Source organism: Callithrix jacchus, chromosome 6, assembly GCF_049354715.1.
Source record: "Callithrix jacchus isolate 240 chromosome 6, calJac240_pri, whole genome shotgun sequence".
Lineage (NCBI taxonomy): Eukaryota > Metazoa > Chordata > Mammalia > Primates > Cebidae > Callithrix > Callithrix jacchus.
The window spans coordinates 77,332,091-77,351,802 of record NC_133507.1 but is presented as its reverse complement, the minus strand read 5'-3'; the positions used below and the strand labels follow the sequence as shown (position 1 = coordinate 77,351,802).

Sequence of the window (19,712 nt, the reverse complement as noted above, 5' to 3'; positions counted from 1 at the left end):
ACAATATACATTTCTTCATATATACGGCATATATATGTGTACAATACGTATTTTCTTCTTTTTATACAAATGCATAGAGATGTTCTGAACCTTCAGTTTGGGCTCACCAGTATATTTTCAGGATCTTTACATATCAGTACATAAAGAGCTTCCTCATTCATTTTTAAAGCTGCATAATATTCCATTATATGGATGTACTTAACCAATACTTTACCTTCATTACTGATTATTTAGATTGTTTCCAATTTATATTATTACAAACAAAGCTACAGAGAACAATCTTGTATATACATCATTTTATGCAAGTTCATATTTTTTAGTACAGTATACAGAGGCATACTGTCCCAAAGATAGACAAAATTACTTGAGTAAAGAACATATACATGCATCATTTTAACAGATACTGCCAAACTGCTCTCCGTAGGAATTATAACAATTTACTCCCCAAAACAACGATGCATGAAGATTTTCTGTTTATTCACAGCCTCAGCATCAGAGAATGTTAATCCAACTATCTGATTTTTGTCAGTTGATGATGAAAAAATGATACTCAGTTTCTCTTTATTATTAATGGTATTGAATTGAGCATCTTTTCATGTTTCAACATTTATAGTTTTTATTCGACAGTTGTATTTGAATATTTTTATATTGGGTTTTGGATTGCTGGCCTTTTTGTTGTTGTTTTCTGGGAATTAATCTATTGTAGGAGATTTTCCCTTCTTGCTCTAAATTGCAAATGTATATTTAAAAATTTTTTGTTGTTCAGTTTGACATTTGATTTTGCTATTCATATATGGTAGTATGGATGTCTACCTATATACAGTTGTCTCTCAGTATCTGAGGGATTGGTTCCAGGAACCCTGGTGGATACCAAAATCTGTGGATGCTCAAGTCCCTTATATGAGATTGTATAGTATTTGTATGTGACCTATCCACATCTTCCCATTTCTCTTTGTAATACCTAATATAATGTAAATGTTATGTAAATAGTTGTTATAATGTATTGGTTTTGATTGGCATTATTTTTATTGTTGTATTGTTACTTTTATTTTTTTTTTCCAAGTATTTTACATCCAGATATAGAAGCTGTGGATAGGAAGGGCTGACTGTATATAGTTGAAACATTATGTCTTATATGGGTCATGAATTTTGTATTATGGTTAGACAGGCCTTTCTCTCTCCAAAGCTATAAATGACTTTTCCAGTGATACTTTCTACAACTTTAGATTATTTGGTGGAATTTAGCATAGTACAGAGTATCTGGTATGGATCCAACTTATTTTCCTTTTTGTAAGTGGTCACCCCATTGAATTAGTAAAATTTTGTAGTAATCTATTTGGGCGTTCTTCTGCCTTCTTCCAGACCTTGGATTCTGCTTTGTTCCATTGTGTCTTTGTTTTTGATACAGAATCTCACTGTGTCGCCAGGCTGGCGTGCAGTAGTCCTGCACTCCAGCCTGGCGTGCAGGAAGTCTTGGCTTACTGCACTTTTCCTGCCTCAGTCTCCCAAGTAGCTGGGATTATAGTCATGCACCACCATGCCTGACTAATTTTTGTATTTTTAATAGAGATGGTTTCACCATGTTGGCCAGGCTGGTCTCAAACCCTTACTTGGCCTTACGTAATTCTCTTGCCTCAGCTTCCCAAAGTGCTGGGATTACAGGCATGAGCCACCACTCCTGGCCCTGTCATCTATTTGTATATCAGTACACACTGTTTTAGGTATTTAGGTCCTATAATATGTCAATATCTGGTTGGACTGGTCTCTCTTTTTGCTTATTATTTCATGTGAATTTTAGAATTAACTGTTATTCTTCCAAGAAAAATGTGTTCACATTTTTAATCTGAGTTCTGATGTTACGTTCTTTAAGTGGTAACATCTTAATCAAAATAGTTTTCACAATATACAGTTATCTCGTTAATTTATTTACATATTTATTATCTTTCTGTGCCACTAGAATTACTTCATGAAGACAGCAGTCTTTTTTGTTTTCCTCACCACTGTATCCCCATCACCTAGCACAATAACCAACATATAGTAGCCCCTCAGTATAGATTGAGTAGATGAATAAGTGAGTTAATGTATAAAATTTTTGAAAACTTCACATCAAAATAAAGCTGTACTTAACTAAAGGGAGTTGGCCACTTAAATATCAGTATTTCCTTTCTTATTGTAACCACAAGAACAAATCATTATTCTTTTATTACTCCTAATGGGTTATGAATAGTATCTAAAAACCTTAGCATTAACTTACCCCTTTCTTTTTACTTTATGCCTTTTGTTCTTCTCAACCCTTTTCCTTAAGCCCATTATAATACTATTCTTGTGATTTGACTTCTGTGAGAAAATACAGTTCCAAACTCAATGCAAATAAAATCTAGGGTCCCACACAATTTGTAAATCAGGAATCAACTTTTGTTCATATGCTGAGCAAGGTTTAAGAATCAGAGTAGGTTTATAATGTTCATAAGAAAATTGTAAAGAGGAGATACCCCCACATTGATGCATGTTTCAAAAGTGCATGGTGTGGAGTGAAAGGAATCAGTACTAAATAATGAAGATAAGGTATGATTTATGAAATTACATGAAAAATCTTAAGACTTGACTTTTTTTTTTTTTGAGGCAGCGTTTCACTCTGTCTCCCAGGCTGGAGTGCCATGGTGCAGTCGTGGCGCAATCACGGTGCACTGCAAGCTCAAACTCCTGGCCCCAAACCATTCTCCCCGTCAGTCTCCCAAAGCATTATGATTGCAGGCGTGAGCCAGCTTGTCTGGCCTCAAGACATGTTACGAATATTGTGAAATATTTTGACCATGTTTTCTGTAGTTGCATTTTATAAAACTGAAGGTGTTATGTTCTTGTTGAATTTACCCCCCTTTTTTTTTTAACATATTATCATTAAAAATATTCAATGATATGACTTCTAGTTCTGCTTTAGTAATATATACTTCTACATGGGATAACTTGCGCTAAGTTCAAATCTCTTGTAGTATCAGGTTCATGTAATTTAGAAGATCAGAATTATATGTGATCTAAACATGAGAATACTGGTGTAATTTAAATTGTTTTGGTATTAATAATCTACTTTTTCCCCATCTCTTTTCCTGTTAAGGATTCTGGACTCTACTTATAATATCCCTAACTGCTGGATTCTCCTGTTGCAGCTTTTCTTGGACAGTGACTTACTTTGATTCTTTTGAACCAGGAATGTTTCCTCCTACTCCTCTTTCACCTGCCAGGTTCAAGTAAGTATTCCTGTTTCCTGTTTATTTTTTAAACACGTTTCAACTCTTGAAAATACTAAAATACACAGAAGTAAGAGGCTGATTTTGAGATATGTAGAGGCTCCGGTCTTTATAAAACATGAATGATATGAGACTTGTCAGCTTGTAGGCTCAGCTTTTAGATACATGAGAATAATATTTAAAATTTATATCTAGATAATGCTGTGTTTTCTAAAAACCGAAATTCAGGGAATTATAGCAGAACTAAGAACTTTCGATGGCTATTTGTCCTTTTGGAATGGAATTTGATTTAAAACTGTAAAGGCAAAATTAATGCCAGCAATTTGAAAGTTTTATAAGGTTCATACATGGCCAGACTTAAAATGACATAATAATTCGATCAGACTTTTCCTTAGGATTCTAACTTTGTGTAATAATTAGAAAACATTTATGGTACCCAATTTATTTGTCTAGACCAGATTGGATGCTTTTCATAGTGGAAAAGCATTAAATTTCTTTGGTCTATATTTTCCTTTTCCATGTTACAGAAAATTTTAGAAAATTTAATAGTGTTCCAATCTAGTTTATTCATGCCAGCAAAGTTCCAATTTAAAATATAAATTTCCAAATAAGAACACCTAAGATCTCTAGTTTATTCTAGAAATTTGGGGAGGATGTGCAGACAATAAACTAAATTGTATTAAATTTATATATGTTATTCTAATTCTTACTATTGTTATTGTTAGTACCAGCTCTAGCCTACCTCATAGACAGGTTGTAGAGATAAAAACATTTATTTGAGAGACTTTATAAATGTGAAGTTATACCAATTGTAGTTATTAATAATCATCGGTACTCCTGGCCTTCATTATTAGTAAACCCTCAAATTTTTTTGTCGCATAAATATATCTTTTGTAATTTTGGTTTGACTTCAAATTAAATGTGTATATATATATGTGTGTGTGTGTGGAATATGTATATGTATAGATTTTAAATGTCTTAATCCCTATTTGTATATGAAACGTAAGTCATATGCTTTCCAGCAAATTTTAGTTCTATGTTTTTGAGGTGGACAAATAATCTAAATTGACTAAGAGTTAAACCTAATAGTACAATGCCATCCCATAGTTTACATGGATACCACTAAATTAGAAATTTACTTTAATAACAGGTATAAGTCTAAGGTAATATGACTCATTTCATAAATCATAAAAAAAGTAATCATATTCTTTTCTTTGTATTTATATCTCACTTCTCTGAATTCTAGCCACACATTTCTCGCTATTTAATAGACCTTGCCACCTGGATTTCAGGAAGCATTTTGCACTTAGAGTGATTAAAACTCTAGTCTTTGCCTTGAAACCATCAATACGCACCCATTTCACTCACCAGGGTTCGAAATTCTCATTCTTTGTATTTGTCCATTCACCAAGTCCAGTTGTTCGTGACTTTTTAAAAGTCATTAGAATACTTCCTGTTTGCATTTTCACTGTTTTTATACTATTTAAGGCCAGTGTACTTGACATCTTGGCCTTCTGTCCTCTAAGTTCTCACTCTTCTGATTCACCCTATATGCAGTCAGCCCTCTGTATCCATGGGCTCCACATTCTTGAATTCAACCAACTATGGATAAATATTTGGGAGAAAAAATTATAATACAACATTAAAAAGTAATACAAATAAAAAAACAGTTTAACAACTGTTTACACAGCATTTACTTTATATTGGGCATTATAAGTAATCTAGCAATGATTTAAAGTATTGGGAGGATGTGCATACATTATAGGCAAATACTGTGCCATTTTTTATAAGGGACTTGAACATCCATGGATTTTGGTGTTTTTGGGAATCCTGGAACCAATCTCCCAGTAGATACCAAGGTACAACTGAACTGCTGTCTTTCCATTAATAAAAAGAGATCTAGTCACAGCTCTCTGTTGGTTAAAAGTCTTCAGTAGCTTTCCTATTGCCTTTAGAATAAAGTCCAGCTCCTAAGTATAGCAGCACAGTCCTTCTCCAAATGACCCTATCCTACTTTTCCATTCTCAGCTATTTCCTACTGCACCCTATATTGTAGTCACATACCAGATTAGATTGACATGCCCCTCATAAACTATGCAATTTTCAGAAGTCATAATTTTACTCTTGCTGTTCTCTCTTCCTGGAGTTTTGTTTTCTCTCTCACCTTCTCTTCTATCGCCATCCCAATTCATAAACCTTGTAAATGTAAGACCTCTTTGGGGGTTAGAGAAGGTTTTAGTATTCTCTTAAAGATCTGCCATTCTGAGAGCATTTAACTAATTTTTTTAAAAATTATCTTTGCATTTTTTATTAAATTAGAATCAATTTAATAAAGGGCCTCGGCCGGGTGCAGTGGCTCAAGCCTGTAATCCCAGCACTTTGGGAGGCCGAGGCAGGTGGATCACGAGGTCAAGAGATCGGGACCATCCTGGTCACCATGGTGAAACCCCGTCTCTACTAAAAAAATACAAAAATTTAGCTGGGCATGGTGGCGCACGCCTGTAATCCCAGCTACTCGGGAGGCTGAGTCAGGAGAATTGCCTGAACCCAGGAGGCAGAGGTTGCGGTGAGCCGAGATCGCGCCATTGCACTCCTGCCTGGGTAACGAGCAAAACTCCATCTCAAAAATAAAAATAAAAAAAATAAAAAATAAAGGGCCTCAATTTTCAATGTATTTGTTAGTGTATTAGTTTGTTCTCACAGTGTCTAATAAAGACATACCCAAGACTGGGTAATTTATAAAGGAAAGAGGTTTAATTGACTCACAGTTTGACATGATTGGGGAGACCTCACAATTATGGTGGAAGGCCAGGGAGAAGCAAAGGCACATTTTATGTGTCGGCAGACAAGAGAGTATGTGTAGAGGAACTGCTCTTTATAAAACTGTCAGATCTTGTGAGACTCACTCACTATTAAGAGAAAAGCAGCGTGGGGGTAACTGTCCCCATAATTTAATTACCTCCCACAGGGTCCCTCTTACAACATATGGGAATTATGGGAAGTGCAATTCAAGATGAGATTTGGGTGAGGCACAGCCAAACCATATCATTCTGCCTCGACCTCTCACAGATCTCATGTCCTCAAAACCAATCATGCCTTCCCAGCAGTCCCCCAGATTTCACCGTTAACTCAAAAGTCCATAGTCCAAAGTCTCATCTGAGACAAGGAAAGCCCCTTCTGCCTATGAGCCTGTAAAATCAAAAGCAAGTTAGTTACTTCCAGAATACAAGGGGGATACAGGCATTGGGTAAATACACCCATTCCAAATGGGAGAAATTGGCCAAAACGAAGGGGGTATAGGCCTGATGCAAGTCCAAAATTCAGCAGGGCAGTCAAATGTTAAAATTCAAAAATAATCTCCTTTGACTCCATATCTCACATCCAGGTCATATTGATATAAGAGGTAGATTTCCATGATGTTGGGAAGCTCTGCCCCTGTGGCTCTGCAGGGTACAGCCCCCTCTCCTGGCTACTTCCACAGGCTGGCATTGAGAGTCTGTGGCTTTTCCAGGCACATGGTGCAAGCAGTCAGTGGATCTATCATTCTAGTGGCCCACTTCTCACAGCTCCGCTAGGTGGTGCCCCAGTGGGGACTCTGTGTGGGAACTCCCACCCCACATTTCCCTTCTGCACTGCCCTAGCAGAGAGTTTCTCCATGAGGGCTCCACCTTTGCAGCACACCTCTACCTGGACATCTAGGCATTTCTCTATATCCTCTGAAATCTAGCTGGAGGTTCCCAAACCTCAATTCTTGATTTTAGTGTACCCACAGGCCCAACATCACGTGTAAGCCATCAAGGGTGGGCTGTACATTGACCTTTTTTTAGCTATAGCTGGGACACAGGGTACCATGTCCTGAGACTGCACAAAGCAGCAAGGCCCCTGAAACCATTTTTTTTCTCCTAGGCCTCCCAGCTTGTGATCGGAGGGGCTGCCATGAAGACCTCTGACATGACCTGGAGACATTTTCCCCATTGTCTTGGCAGTTAACATTTGACTCCTCATTACTTATAAAATTTCTTCAGTTGGCTTGAATTTCTCAGAAAATAGGTTTTTCTTTACTATTGCATTGTCAGGCTGCAAATTTTTCAAACTTTTATTCTCTACTTCCCTTTTAAATGTAAGTTCTAATTCCAAACCATGTCTTTGTTAATGAATAAAACTGAATGCTTTTAAGAGCACCCAAGTCAACTCTTGAACGCTTTGCTTCTTAGAATTTCTTCCACCACCCTAAATCGTCCCTCTCAAATTCAAAGTTCCGCAGATCTCTAGGGCAGGGGGAAAATGCTTCCAGTCTCATTGCTAAAGCATAGCAAAAAATCTACCTTTGCTGTTCCTGTTCCCAATAAGTTCCTCATCTCTATCGGAGACCACCTCAACTAGGACTTCATTGTCCATATCAATATTAGTATTTTCATCAAAGCCATTCAACAAGTCTCTAGGAAGTTCCAAACTTTCTCACATCTTCCTGTCTTAATCCGTTTACTGTATTAATCTTCTCACACTAATAAAGATGTATCTGAGACTGGGTAATTTATAAAGTAAAGAAGTTTTATTGACTCACAGTTCCACATGGCAGGGGAGGCCTCAGAATCATGGCAAAAGGCAAAAGAGGAGCAAAGGCACGTCTTATGTGGCAGCAGGCAAGAGAGCATGTGCAGGGGAACTGCACTTTATAAACCATCAGATCTCATGAGACTCACACACCATTAGTGGAACCACCCTCATGATTCAGTTGCCTCTCACCAGGTCCCTCCTATGACATGTGGGGATTATGGGAACTGCAGGATGAGATTTGGGTGGGGACATAGCCAAACCATATCAGTTAGTAATTACGTTTTTTTTGTTTTTGGCGTTTTTTTGAGACATGGTCTGGTCTGGTTCTGTTACCCAGGCTGGAGTGCAGTGGTGCCATCTCAGCTCAGTGCAACCTCCACCTCTCAGGCTCAAGTGATTCTCCTGCCTCTGAAACCGACAAGCTGGGACTATAGGTATACTACCATGCCAAATAATTTTTCTATTTTTTGTAGAGACAGGATTTTGCCCTGTGCCCAGGCTGTCTCAAACCCCTGAAGTCAAGCAGTCTGCCCACCTCGGCCTCACACAGTGCTGGGATTTCAGGCATGAGCCACTGTACCCAGCCTAGTGATCCAATTTTAATATGAAATAGTGTCATATTAAAGCCTTAGATTATGTATTTATTACTACATAACTAAAAATGTTTTTAAAACATATAAAAAATATATGTTGTATATATACAAATGAATACAAAATATAAATAAAATATAAAATAGACATAATCACTTGTATAAATGCAAAATATAAATGATGTGTATATATATTTGTATATGTGTATATATTTGCATATAAATACAGAACATGTATATACACATTATAAATACAAATATATGCACAACTAATGTGTATATATATTCTGTAGTCCCAGCTACTGGAAGAGTGAGGCAAAAGGATTGTTTGAGTCAGAGTTCATTATACAAAATAATGTGTATATACATTTTGCATTTGTACAAAATAATGTGTGCATATATACAAATATAAATGATATATATACCCAAATATAAGTAAAATATTTATATATACACACCCAAATACAAATGAAGTTGAGTTTTGTGGTCAAAACCCTGCCCTCTAGTGTTTATGGAAAATACGCAGTTACTTCAGCAATGTCAGATTAAGTATATTCTCTGTGTCACCAGTAGAGTGAGTCCTTGTACAGGGAAACAACTTCTCTACATTTTGAGAAAGTTGAAATTTTCAGACTTTATTTTCTTCAAAATCAGATTGATATATTTTATCAATATGTAACATCATACTTTTATAAAAATATCTTTGTGACATGTTATGTATTTTATCACCTAAAATAAGCAATAATATTAATGTAAGCATTTTTCCTAATTATATAAAAGTAATTCAGATTCTTTGCTAAAAATTCCAAAAAGGAAGAAATAATGAGGGAAAATTACTGCTGACATTTGAATGTATATTTTTCCAATCTTTATGCATATTTTAAAAATTGAAATTGGGATCACAATGTTTATACTTTTTCTGTAAGAGAGTAAAGAAGTCATATTAACTGGTTTATTAAAATAGTCGTCTTTTGTTGTCTCTACAGACTTAAGTACCTGGACTTTCTTTTTTAAAACAGAATAACTAGTTGAAGTGGGAAAACCATTTGAGAAGACCATATTTATTATGACTATCAATTGTGTTTCTCTAGAAATATAAACTCCTTAGAGGAAGAAAAAAATAACATTTATTACTCTTCAGTAAATATTAGGTGAAATATTTAATGAAATCAGCAATTTGCATCAATAATTCATAAGAAGAGATTGAGATTAGAAATAAAATCATTTTCTTATATTAAATTTTTTCATGTTTACTATTATATATTTATTAGATAAATCTTAAAAACTTTCACTTTTACATAAGCACAAGACTTTTAGGAAATAGAGAGAACTTTGCAAGATAAATTTCCAGATAGGTACTTAATGGACTTCAACAGGCATATTTTTTGGAAAGATAGTTCCATCCATTTGTAAACTTCACTAAGTTAGAAGGTAACTAATGCCCTCCTAAGCTACCCATCTCATAGGTGTGATTATTAGTCTAGTGTTTTCATTTTTTAATAGATGAAGAAACTGAGTCTCAGAAGTTTAAGCCACTTGCACAAAGTCAAGTAATCTGCAGGTAACATAGTTTGTAACTGACTGTATGTTTATTTTTATTCACCATAGCAATTAGCCTATCTGCTCTGCATTATGAAATATATCAGTAGGAGAAATTTCACTAATTGAAACAGCATCATTTTATTGACAATTAGCAGACACTCTGAGCTTTTGCTATGTGGTAGTTTTGCCTCCACAATATTGCTTAATCAAAATCTGTTCTTAACATCAGACTTTTCTCTGTCTTCTCCCATTGTTTTCTCCTAGTGACCTGTACTCCACTTTAAGACTGCACTCCACAATTCACATCACCTGTGCTCAAGCTTCATCTAGTGGTGAAAGGATATAGCTGCAGGTTAATAGTTACTCAGTGTGCTAGAGTAAAAACCATTCTGATAATGTCACATCTAGGATATAAATGTTACTCTATAGTAATAAGTTTAGTGGAAAAATGGTAAGGTAAGTTATGAGTCTTATTGCTGACATGAAAAAAAGTTCCATTATTTAGATCAAACGCCAAATTTAACAGCAGCATATACTCAAATAACCTTCACACTAGGGCATTAACATTGTAGGAATATAAAACAACCTGTGGATTCCAAAATAAGTCATTCTTGGCAAATGAAGTTGGTCTATTAATTTTAAATCCCATTAATTTGTATAACCTAAACATAGAGTGAAGTGGCAAGTGCCCCTAGCATCTGATGATTTCTGTAGCTGAAATCATTGTGGAGGGGGTTACTGGGCCAGGGAAGTTCCTTAATAGGACTATTATTTTATGCTAAAGATATTCACAGATATTTATTTCCAAGGAGGAAAAAAAAACAATACTTATATTTAAAGTTATGAGGCTAGGCCGACTATAAATGGAAATAAAGTATGGCTGGAAATTTCAGATTGCAAGCTTATGCTGATCAAACATATATGAAAGTAAGATTTCTGGTGAATTGTATATCTGAATTCAAAGCTTGGATTGTTAAATCACCTAGGGAGAAAGTTATTTTAAGTAATTTTCTCTCTGTGTTGAGAAACGCTATAGAAATAGCATGTCTGAAATGATTGGAGTCACAGCATTGTAGTTTTTGGAGCATGTCTCAGTTCTTAAGAATCTTCAGTTGACTTATATGCTAAGAGATTTCTTACCCTGAACCTTACAACTGAACATGAGTCTTTTTGAGACACAGATTGAATTGTTTAGAAATCTCCACCTTGAGCACAACTCTTTGTTCTCTTTAATGACCTTCAACATCTATGTTCATGCTAAAAATATTTTTAAGGCATCATTTAAAGTTTTCCTAGATAGCTTTTAAAAGAGACCAAAGCTTTTGAAGTCATCTTGCAGATAATCCATTTTGAATTATCAGGAGTCAAGCAAAATTAATATATTTTTATTACAACTAGACTCAGTTTTAAGTCACAATATTTGTTCTTCGGATGCCTCTTGAATAATTATATTTGTGCATTTTATAGGCAGATTAGAAGACAAAGTTGAATGTGTTTTATAGAAGTCAGTGTAAATTTACTCATTTTTGGAGAAGTTTGAAGTTTGGTATCTCCTCTTTAAATATATTAATGGTTGTATTTATGGCTTATTTGATATAGGATTCATGTTTAAAATGCAGAAAATACAGGGAAACTTCACAGTTATTAGCGTTATATCATGATTTCTAGGCATATGCTAAGGAAAAGAGTGGTGTCTTTTTCACAAATTCCTGCTTAAAATATAATCTATTAAATTAGATTGGCAATCTGCATTATTTCATAGTTCATTTGCAAATCAGAGGGTAACTGCTGCCTTCCTCATGCTATCAATCTTTTTTGTCTGATCACTATGAGTTATCCATCTTTCTGTTTCTTCTCCCAACCACAAATGATGTTTGATAAGTATCCAGACACTTAATTTTAGAAAACATGCTTTTAATTTAATTTTTATTTAATGTAACATTATTTACATGCATCCTGTTTAAAATAATTATATTGCCTTGCAATGCAATTTGAAATCTGTAGAATAAATTATAAGTGAGAAAGAAAAGAAAACAAGTTGATTTTTGTTTGAATTGATTTTTGGTAAATTGTTTTTGGTAACTATTTTAGAGGGTAACATGATCTGTCACTCCTTTACATGTGTCACTTCCTATGTAAAGTGTCTGTATGTAATTCGATGCTAACATTTGTGTGTGAGAGCATGTTGTTAACTGTAGTGGGGGCAGCAGATAGTAAAATATTTTGACATGTGAATTTCCTGGAACATTCAGGATTCAGGATTGGCATGCTGTTTTATAATGTTATTTTTCTATTCAACATTAGTTTGGGTCTTTAAAATATTGTTACTAGGGTTTTCTGTGACTTCTTCACATTGAGGGTTAAGAAAATAGAGAACAAATAAAATGGTTAAATTATAATACGCAATTCAAGAAAAGGGAACAAGTTTTGTTTGACTTGAAATTTGAAATTTCCAGCAGCACTTGATTTCCTTTAATACAGTTAGCCTATCCTCATAACTAAATACAAACATTGACTTTTCCTCCTTGGAAATAATATCTGTGGACATCTTTATCATAAAATAATACACAAGTGTTATAGGTTTTTAACTTGGGCAGATATATAAGCCTTGGAAGTCAAAAACAGTGGGTTATTTAGTATTCAAATTAGAAGTTTCTTTTCCAAGCAGACTAGATTTAACATTGGGTAAAATGAACTGACTCTACTACCCTTTCATATATATTTTGGAGAGCTGCCTCTTTGTCAAATCAGATTCTTTATTGCCATGAACTAATGAAACAGGTGTCAGATGGCTAATTGCAATAGGAGAGAAAAGCTACTGACAAAAGAGGTGGATCAAGAACTTGGGCTTAATATTTGAGTATCATGAAATCTCATTATCTAGGGACTATTCAGAGCCATCACTTACAATGCTGTCACTATTAATATATTGATGGCATTGCACTGCAGCTTCTTTAAGTAAAGGGTTAAAATACATGCATATTTTGTAAGATATATTTCATTACTGTTTTGAATCATAGATGTAACAAAATCCTCTAAGAAATTATATTAACTGTTGGTTTTGTTGTTATCATAAAGTGATATAGCTAATGAGTGTTTGCTTTGTACCTATTTTTTTTTTTTTAAAGACAGGTTCTCACATTGTTGCCCAGGCTAGAGTGAAGTGGCATGATCGTGGCTGACTGCAACCTTTGCCTCCTGGGCTCAAGTGAACCTCCCACCTCAGACTTCTGTGTAGCTGGGACTAAAGACATGCCACCACGTCTGGCTAATTTTTGTATTTTTTATAGAGACAGGGTTTCACCATGTTGCCCAAGCTGGTCATGAACTCCTGGGTTCTCTCAGCCTCCCAAAGTGCTAGGTTTACGAACATGAGCCACCGTGCCCGGCTGCTCGTGCTTATGCAATTTACCGTGCTATACATGAGTAGCTGAAAAGGCACAAGTGTCTATATGCCCAGAGCAATACTGATAAGAAATACCTGAGAGATAGTGCTTGCCGATTTTGTTGGAACCCTTTTTGAGTAGTTAACAATCTATAAATTACCAGAGGCAGCCTGATACAATTAAAAAGGGTCTTGAAGTCAGGAGAGGTAGCTTCCAAATGTAGACTACCCTACCAGAAGGACAGTTGAGCAAGTTTGTTAGGGTGTCTGAGGTATAACTTCCTCATCTCTAAAATAGAGTAAAAACAATAGTACTACCCTCATAGGCAATAAGTGTAAGTTTACTAGTTAAAGCAATAGATACTTAGTTCTCCATGTAAAGGTCTTTTCACTTTAATTTCTACATTACCCAGCTCTGAAGTCACTATTCAGGCTTATCATGGTCCACAGACAAGGAGGGGGTCAAATAACCAGGACTGGTCTAGATATATATGGAGATATATATATGTCAGATAATAAAGCAGATACAGCGTCAGAGCTTTTCTTAAGGTTTTTTGAGCTGGACGTCTGACCATGGCCTACCACAGATTGCCAGTTATCTTTCCTTGCATAATTGTTATTTATCCCGAGATTTTTTCCTATATATTCATCTTTTTTAGACAGGGTTTTGCTTTGTTGCCCTGGGCTGAAGTGCAGAGTGGCACAGTCATGGCTCACTGCAGCCTCAACTGCCTAGGCTCAAGCAGTCCTCCTGCCTCTGCCTCCCAAGCAGCTGGGACTACAAGCGAGTGCTGCCATGCCTGGCTAAATTTTTTATTTTTATTTTGTAGAGATAGGGTCTCACTATGTTGCCCGGGCTGGTCTTGAACTGCTAAACTCAAGCAATCCTCCTGCCTTAGCCTCCCAAGGCTCTGGGATTACAGGCATGAGCTACCACACCAAGCCAACAAGTACTTGTTAATATTATCTCATTTAGTTTTCATGAGAATGCTAATAAAAGGAATTATTATTCTCATTTTAAAGATTGAGAATTAGATTTTCTCGTAGTTTAAAATAGTCCTGTAAATAGTACAATCATGCCTAAACCCTAGTAAAGAGAGAGTTAGCTTTCTAGGTCTTTCATTCTGATCATATTAAACTATTGACCTTTCTATACTCTCCATTGTCTCTCTTTTTTTTTTTGGAGATGCTTTGAATTGGTGTATTAAGGAGACAATACATTTCAAAAATTGCTTAAATTCTGATACCCAGATTTAAGCATGTGAACATATTAGACTTTTAAACATACAATTAAAGCTATTCATCATAATTTGCTATACTACCAACATTAGTTACTTTGGAGCGTAAGTCAAATGGTTTAAAGTAATCCTGTAACATACCTAAAAGAACACCTTCCTATATTACGCATGCAAATTAGTTCTCCATGTAAAGGTCTTTTCACTTTAATTTCTACATTACCCAGCTCTGAAGTGACTACTCAGGCTTATCATGGTCCACAGACAAGGAGGGGGGCAAATAACCAGGACTGGTCTAGATATATATGGAGATATATGTGTGTGTGTGTGTGTGAATGGCACAGCAGAAGGAAACAATTTTGGAAGTGCAAGGCTTCAAGAAGCAGCATATTATGAAAACCCCTCCTACAGAAAGGTACCATTTTTATCACTGATACCACAGGATAAATTATATATTATACCATCTTCAAGTAACAGTTGAGGCAATAGAATAAATGCAGAGGCATTGCAGTGAATCCCACTTAATTCAAGAACTGCACAGACCAACACTTCTCTACAACTTTTTTTTTCTTATTGCCAGTTAAATACAGTTTTACTTTCATAGCTTAACAGTGAAGGGTCATACACTGAAGCCAGTACATATACCTAGCATTTCAGTCTAAGCTTGTCCACATACATAGCTGAAGTCAATTACAAGGTTTGGCCTAACAATGCTAGGGGAACTTCTTTGTAAAGTAGTTTTTATAGGTATTAAACTTCATTTTGCACACTGAAGTCATCGTACATACAGGGCAAGGTCAGAGCTTTTATATTTGCCTTTATTCTTCATTTAACTTTTTAAAACACTACTATAGTTGATTAACAAAAGAGCAAGTAGTGAGCATATTATGATTACAGTCCTTACTCCTTAACTACTGCACATGAAATGCCAGCAGTGAGTGTTATTCACTGGCCCATTAAGACGTCTGACACTGAACACCACCTCTGGGATGATGTTCATCATCCTCATATGCTTCTCCATTGTAATGGCACCGTCTTTCCTGATTTGGATCAAAGTCCACCAGTTTTACTTGATCCATCTCATCAGTCTCTTTTACTTCCTTCCTCTCTGGTAGGAGTTTTTCCAGCAAAGATAGTTTATCAGGAGAGAGAAAGCCATTCTCAGGAAAGTTTACCTTAAATTCGATGATTAGGCGACCCTTTTCATATGGTCTACAATAAATTGGCATGCCTTCATTTAGTACACATTTGATATCTCCATGCTTGACAATCTAACCTGGATGAGAGGTGATGACTATGGTTTGGTTGTCAAGAGTAGATACCAGCTTCTGGAAGCCACACAGTGCTTCAACCAGCTGTATGTCCATACACATGAAAAAGTCTTCTCATCGAGTAAAAACAGCATGGTCCTTCTGATATAACACAATGATTGTATCTCCTGGCTCCAGTCCTGGTTCCTGGTCTCCTTCACCATGGAATGTTATCTTCTGGCCATCTTTCATGCCTTTGTCAATATGAACATCTAGAATCTTATTCTCTTGAACTATCTTCCTTCCATTGCAACTTTTACATCTATCTTTAGGACTGATCCACTCCCCATGGCCCTAGCACTCCATGCACACAGACTGAATTTGCTGAACCATTCCAGGTCCTATCTGATGAATTCTTATTTGCATTCCAGTACCTCGGCAATTGGGACAGCACTCTACTGCTCCTTTCTTACCTCCTCTACCTTCGCATTTGTCACAAATCACATTCGTTTGCAGAGCCAGTTTTCTTGTTGCACCATTATATGTCTTCTGGGGTTACTGAGAGCTGATGTACAACATTTTTACCTCTCCTTTCTCTCTGCATCCTTCCTCCTCCTCCAAATCATATCAAAGATGTCCATGGGGGAGCCAAAACCACCACCTGCTCCACCCTCTCCATTGTCTCTTGCTTCTGCGCATATTGTTATGTAGTTAGAACACTAAATCTCTCATACTGAATTTTAGGTCAGGTTTTAGCTCTTTGAAAATTTTTCTCCGCTTCTGCTGAATGGCTCCTTTATGTTCCAGTAATACTGCCTCCAAAACTTAACACTTAATCTACTATGTCACTAGATTCTGTTATCTTCTAAGGCAGCACTGACTCCTACTCATTTCTTTCTCTTTTTATTTATTTGTTTATTTATTTTTGGTTTGAGATAGAGTTTTGTTCTGTCACCGAGGCTGGAGTGTAGTGCGCATGATCTCAACTCACTGCAACCTCCTCCCCTTGGGTTCAAGCAGTTCTGCCTCAGCCTCCAGAGTAGCTGGGGTTACAGGCATGAGACACCATGCCCCGCTAATTTTTTGTATTTTTAGTGGAGATGGGGTTTTACCATGTTGGCTAGACTGGTCTCAAACTCCTGGCCTCAGGTGATCCACCCAACTTGGCCTCCCAAAGTGCTGGGATTGCAGGCATGAGCCAGCACGCCTGACCCAGATTTTTCTGTAGAAACAAAATCTCCCTATATGCTCAGATTGGTCTGGAACCCCTGACCTCAAGCCATCCTCCTGCGTCGGCCTTCTAAAGTGGTGGGATTACTGGCGTGAGCTACCGCATCTAGCCCTACTTATTTCTCTATCTCTCGTATGTAGTTTAATACCTGATACTGAGCATTCTGTAAATCTTGGTGAATGAAAAGGAAATTGAGGAAGTTATAAAGAACTTTAGAGTAAAAAGTAAGGGGCAAATGTCATGTATGTTATTTTTTCCTTAACGAGAGATATGGCAAAGAAGTAAAATTAGGGAAGCATTCTCTTTAAAATTCTAACCCTGATTTCTTAAATAACAATAGTCGCGTTCATTGAAATACACACAACTTTGTCTGCTCTTCATCAATTTCTCACAAGTAATTTTTAGGACAAAAGGATGCAAAAAAGTTAATATGGTTTTATGTTTCTAAAAAGGAAATGCTTTGTGAGTTAATAAAATACGGTGGTGTTTGGTATTTTTTTTTTCAAGTTTCAGGTTTAGTGTTAAGATCTTTTGATTCCAGGTAAAGAACTAACTAGTGGTTACTCCAAACAGAGCTTATACAACTTGAACACTTTTAGGAATTGTAGATTCCTGGGCTAGGGATAGAATGAGAAATCAAAGGCAGCCTCAGATGTGTGAAAAAGGGGAATAGATTAGTACCAACTAGCTCATCCTTTATCCCTCTGAGCAGTCAGACACAAACAAATAGCCAGTTGGGTCTTAATATGAGTCTTTAATATAACTTCTGATTCTGGCAAGCACAGAGAGCTTTCTGCTTAAAGCAGTATCAGCTGGAAATGAAGTTATTATTTTAAATTACAAGAGTTCTGTTAAAAAAGCATCTCTGACGTGGGAATACCTGTGAGGGAAAGAAAACATAGGAATAAATATGGCATGGAACAATGATTCTAGAGAGTGGAATCATTGGTCTGTTTTACTTGGAAGGAAGAATGATTCTAAGAGAGTAGTGTTTAGCACTGTGGTATAAAGATTCTGATCAGATTAACCAAGACTAGCATAAAAACAGTAAACAGCCTGAAACATGACAGGAGACCTGCTCAATTCTGTTATTCTGTCTCTTAACTTTTTAGGTCAATTTGTTTGGGATTTTTAGAAGTTGCTTATTCAGTGTTTTAATTTGTGGTTCAAAATATAAGAATATAGTCAAATTGCCAAAGTCATTGAACTCATTTGAATCTTATATTTTAAATGTATTCCATTCCTGAAAAATGAAAATAATTAAAATGTAATTCTTTTATAATATATTCACTTTACAAGTTACTATTTAATATTAATGTAAATATATTGCTAGACATCATATTTCCACAGAACAAAATCTAGATATAAATAATGGAAGTCTGGGTTCTCTAGTGAATTATAAAAGGAGAAGTCGTTATGTAGGAAGAGGGCAATATCAAGCAGAAACACACACACGTGAGAGAGAGAGAGAGAGAGAGAGAGAGACTTATAATTCTCTCATTTATTTCTTCCATCTACTTATTGGGTTTGCTTTTATACTACTATTGTTTGTTTCTTTGTTTTGGTTTTAAAGCAAGTTTAGGTTTAGGTGTTTTACTTGGAAGGGAGAATCTAAGTAGATGATCAGAAGAATTTTTAAAAATCTCTTCTGTAGCTAAGTTTCTTCACTATATAGCTAAGATATATTGATAATTTACTATGTGCCAGACACCTGATCATCACAATTTTATAAGGGTATATTCTATTTTTGATTACATTGTATGGAGAAGGAAATTGAAGGTCAAAGAGGTCAAACAATGTTGCTATCTTCATATTCCTTGTAAGAGGTAAGGCTGGCACTCAGACCTGTGTTTATCTAATCATAGAGCTTGAGCTCTTAACCACTATCAGAGACCACGTAAGTACTTCGTTGTAGAATTTTTTATTATTGAAAGGAATTCTCTAGAACCAGAAAAAGATCATACTTCTATATAGCTTACCTTCTAGGATATGGAAGTAGATTTGTTGTAATGAGCCTTTCTTTGTTAACTACATTTCCAGTGGCATTTTAAACTTATTAATAATATCTTTACTTTCATTTTGATTTCAGAAATATACTGCAGTATAAAAAATCTTTGTCTCAGCATAATAAAATCCACATTTAGGAATCCTAACTTTTACTTGAAGAAACATTCTCGTTTTGACATTGAGTATGCTGGTTTTTTTTACTACTTATTCTTTCATGTGGTCAAGTGAACAGTCATGCGTTACAGTGTTGAAGTAGTAGGTTAAATTATATTGATTGATTTTCAGCATAGGGAAGTCTCCTTAAATGACTCTTTGGGACTAAAATATTTATGTAGTTATATCCTCTGCATTGTTGTTCACGTTTTTCAAGTTTTAAGTACAGGTAATATTGACCAATAGCCTATTTTAATAGGTAGGGGAAAAAAACTGTACCATAGTCTCTATGAGGTATTTTTAAGATTATTTCTTGCTACTAGAATACTTACAGAAATGTAGAACTGGGACCGAGCACTGTGGCTCACTCATGTCTGTAATCCCAGCACTTTGGGAATGCTAGATGGATCACCTGAGGTTAGGAGTTCCAGACCAGCCTGGCCAACATGGTGAAACCTTATTCCTTCTAAAAATACAAAAATTAGCTGGGCGTGATGGTGTGTGTGCCAGTGATTCC

General features: G+C 35.8%; 1 protein-coding gene and 1 pseudogene across 10 annotated transcripts in view; one reads left to right on the top strand and one right to left on the bottom strand.

Annotated features, from left to right (window-relative positions):
* Positions 1-19,712, top strand: part of ARL6IP6 (ARF like GTPase 6 interacting protein 6) — a 46,054-nt gene that overhangs the window by 14,020 nt on the left and 12,322 nt on the right. For 2 of the 10 annotated variants that reach the window (XM_002749434.6, XM_054257638.2), the window contains exon 3: positions 3,113-3,245. In XM_002749434.6, coding sequence (XP_002749480.1) covers positions 3,113-3,245 — 133 coding nt within the window. Of the gene's footprint in view, positions 1-3,112; positions 3,246-7,151; positions 7,309-8,110; positions 8,237-9,895; positions 9,954-10,198; positions 11,969-19,712 lie in introns of those variants that run through there. The other 8 variants (XR_004744662.3, XR_008482159.2, XM_054257637.2 and 5 more) reach the window with 8 other exon arrangements.
* LOC103793778 (dnaJ homolog subfamily A member 1 pseudogene) lies at positions 15,468-16,469 on the bottom strand (annotated as a pseudogene).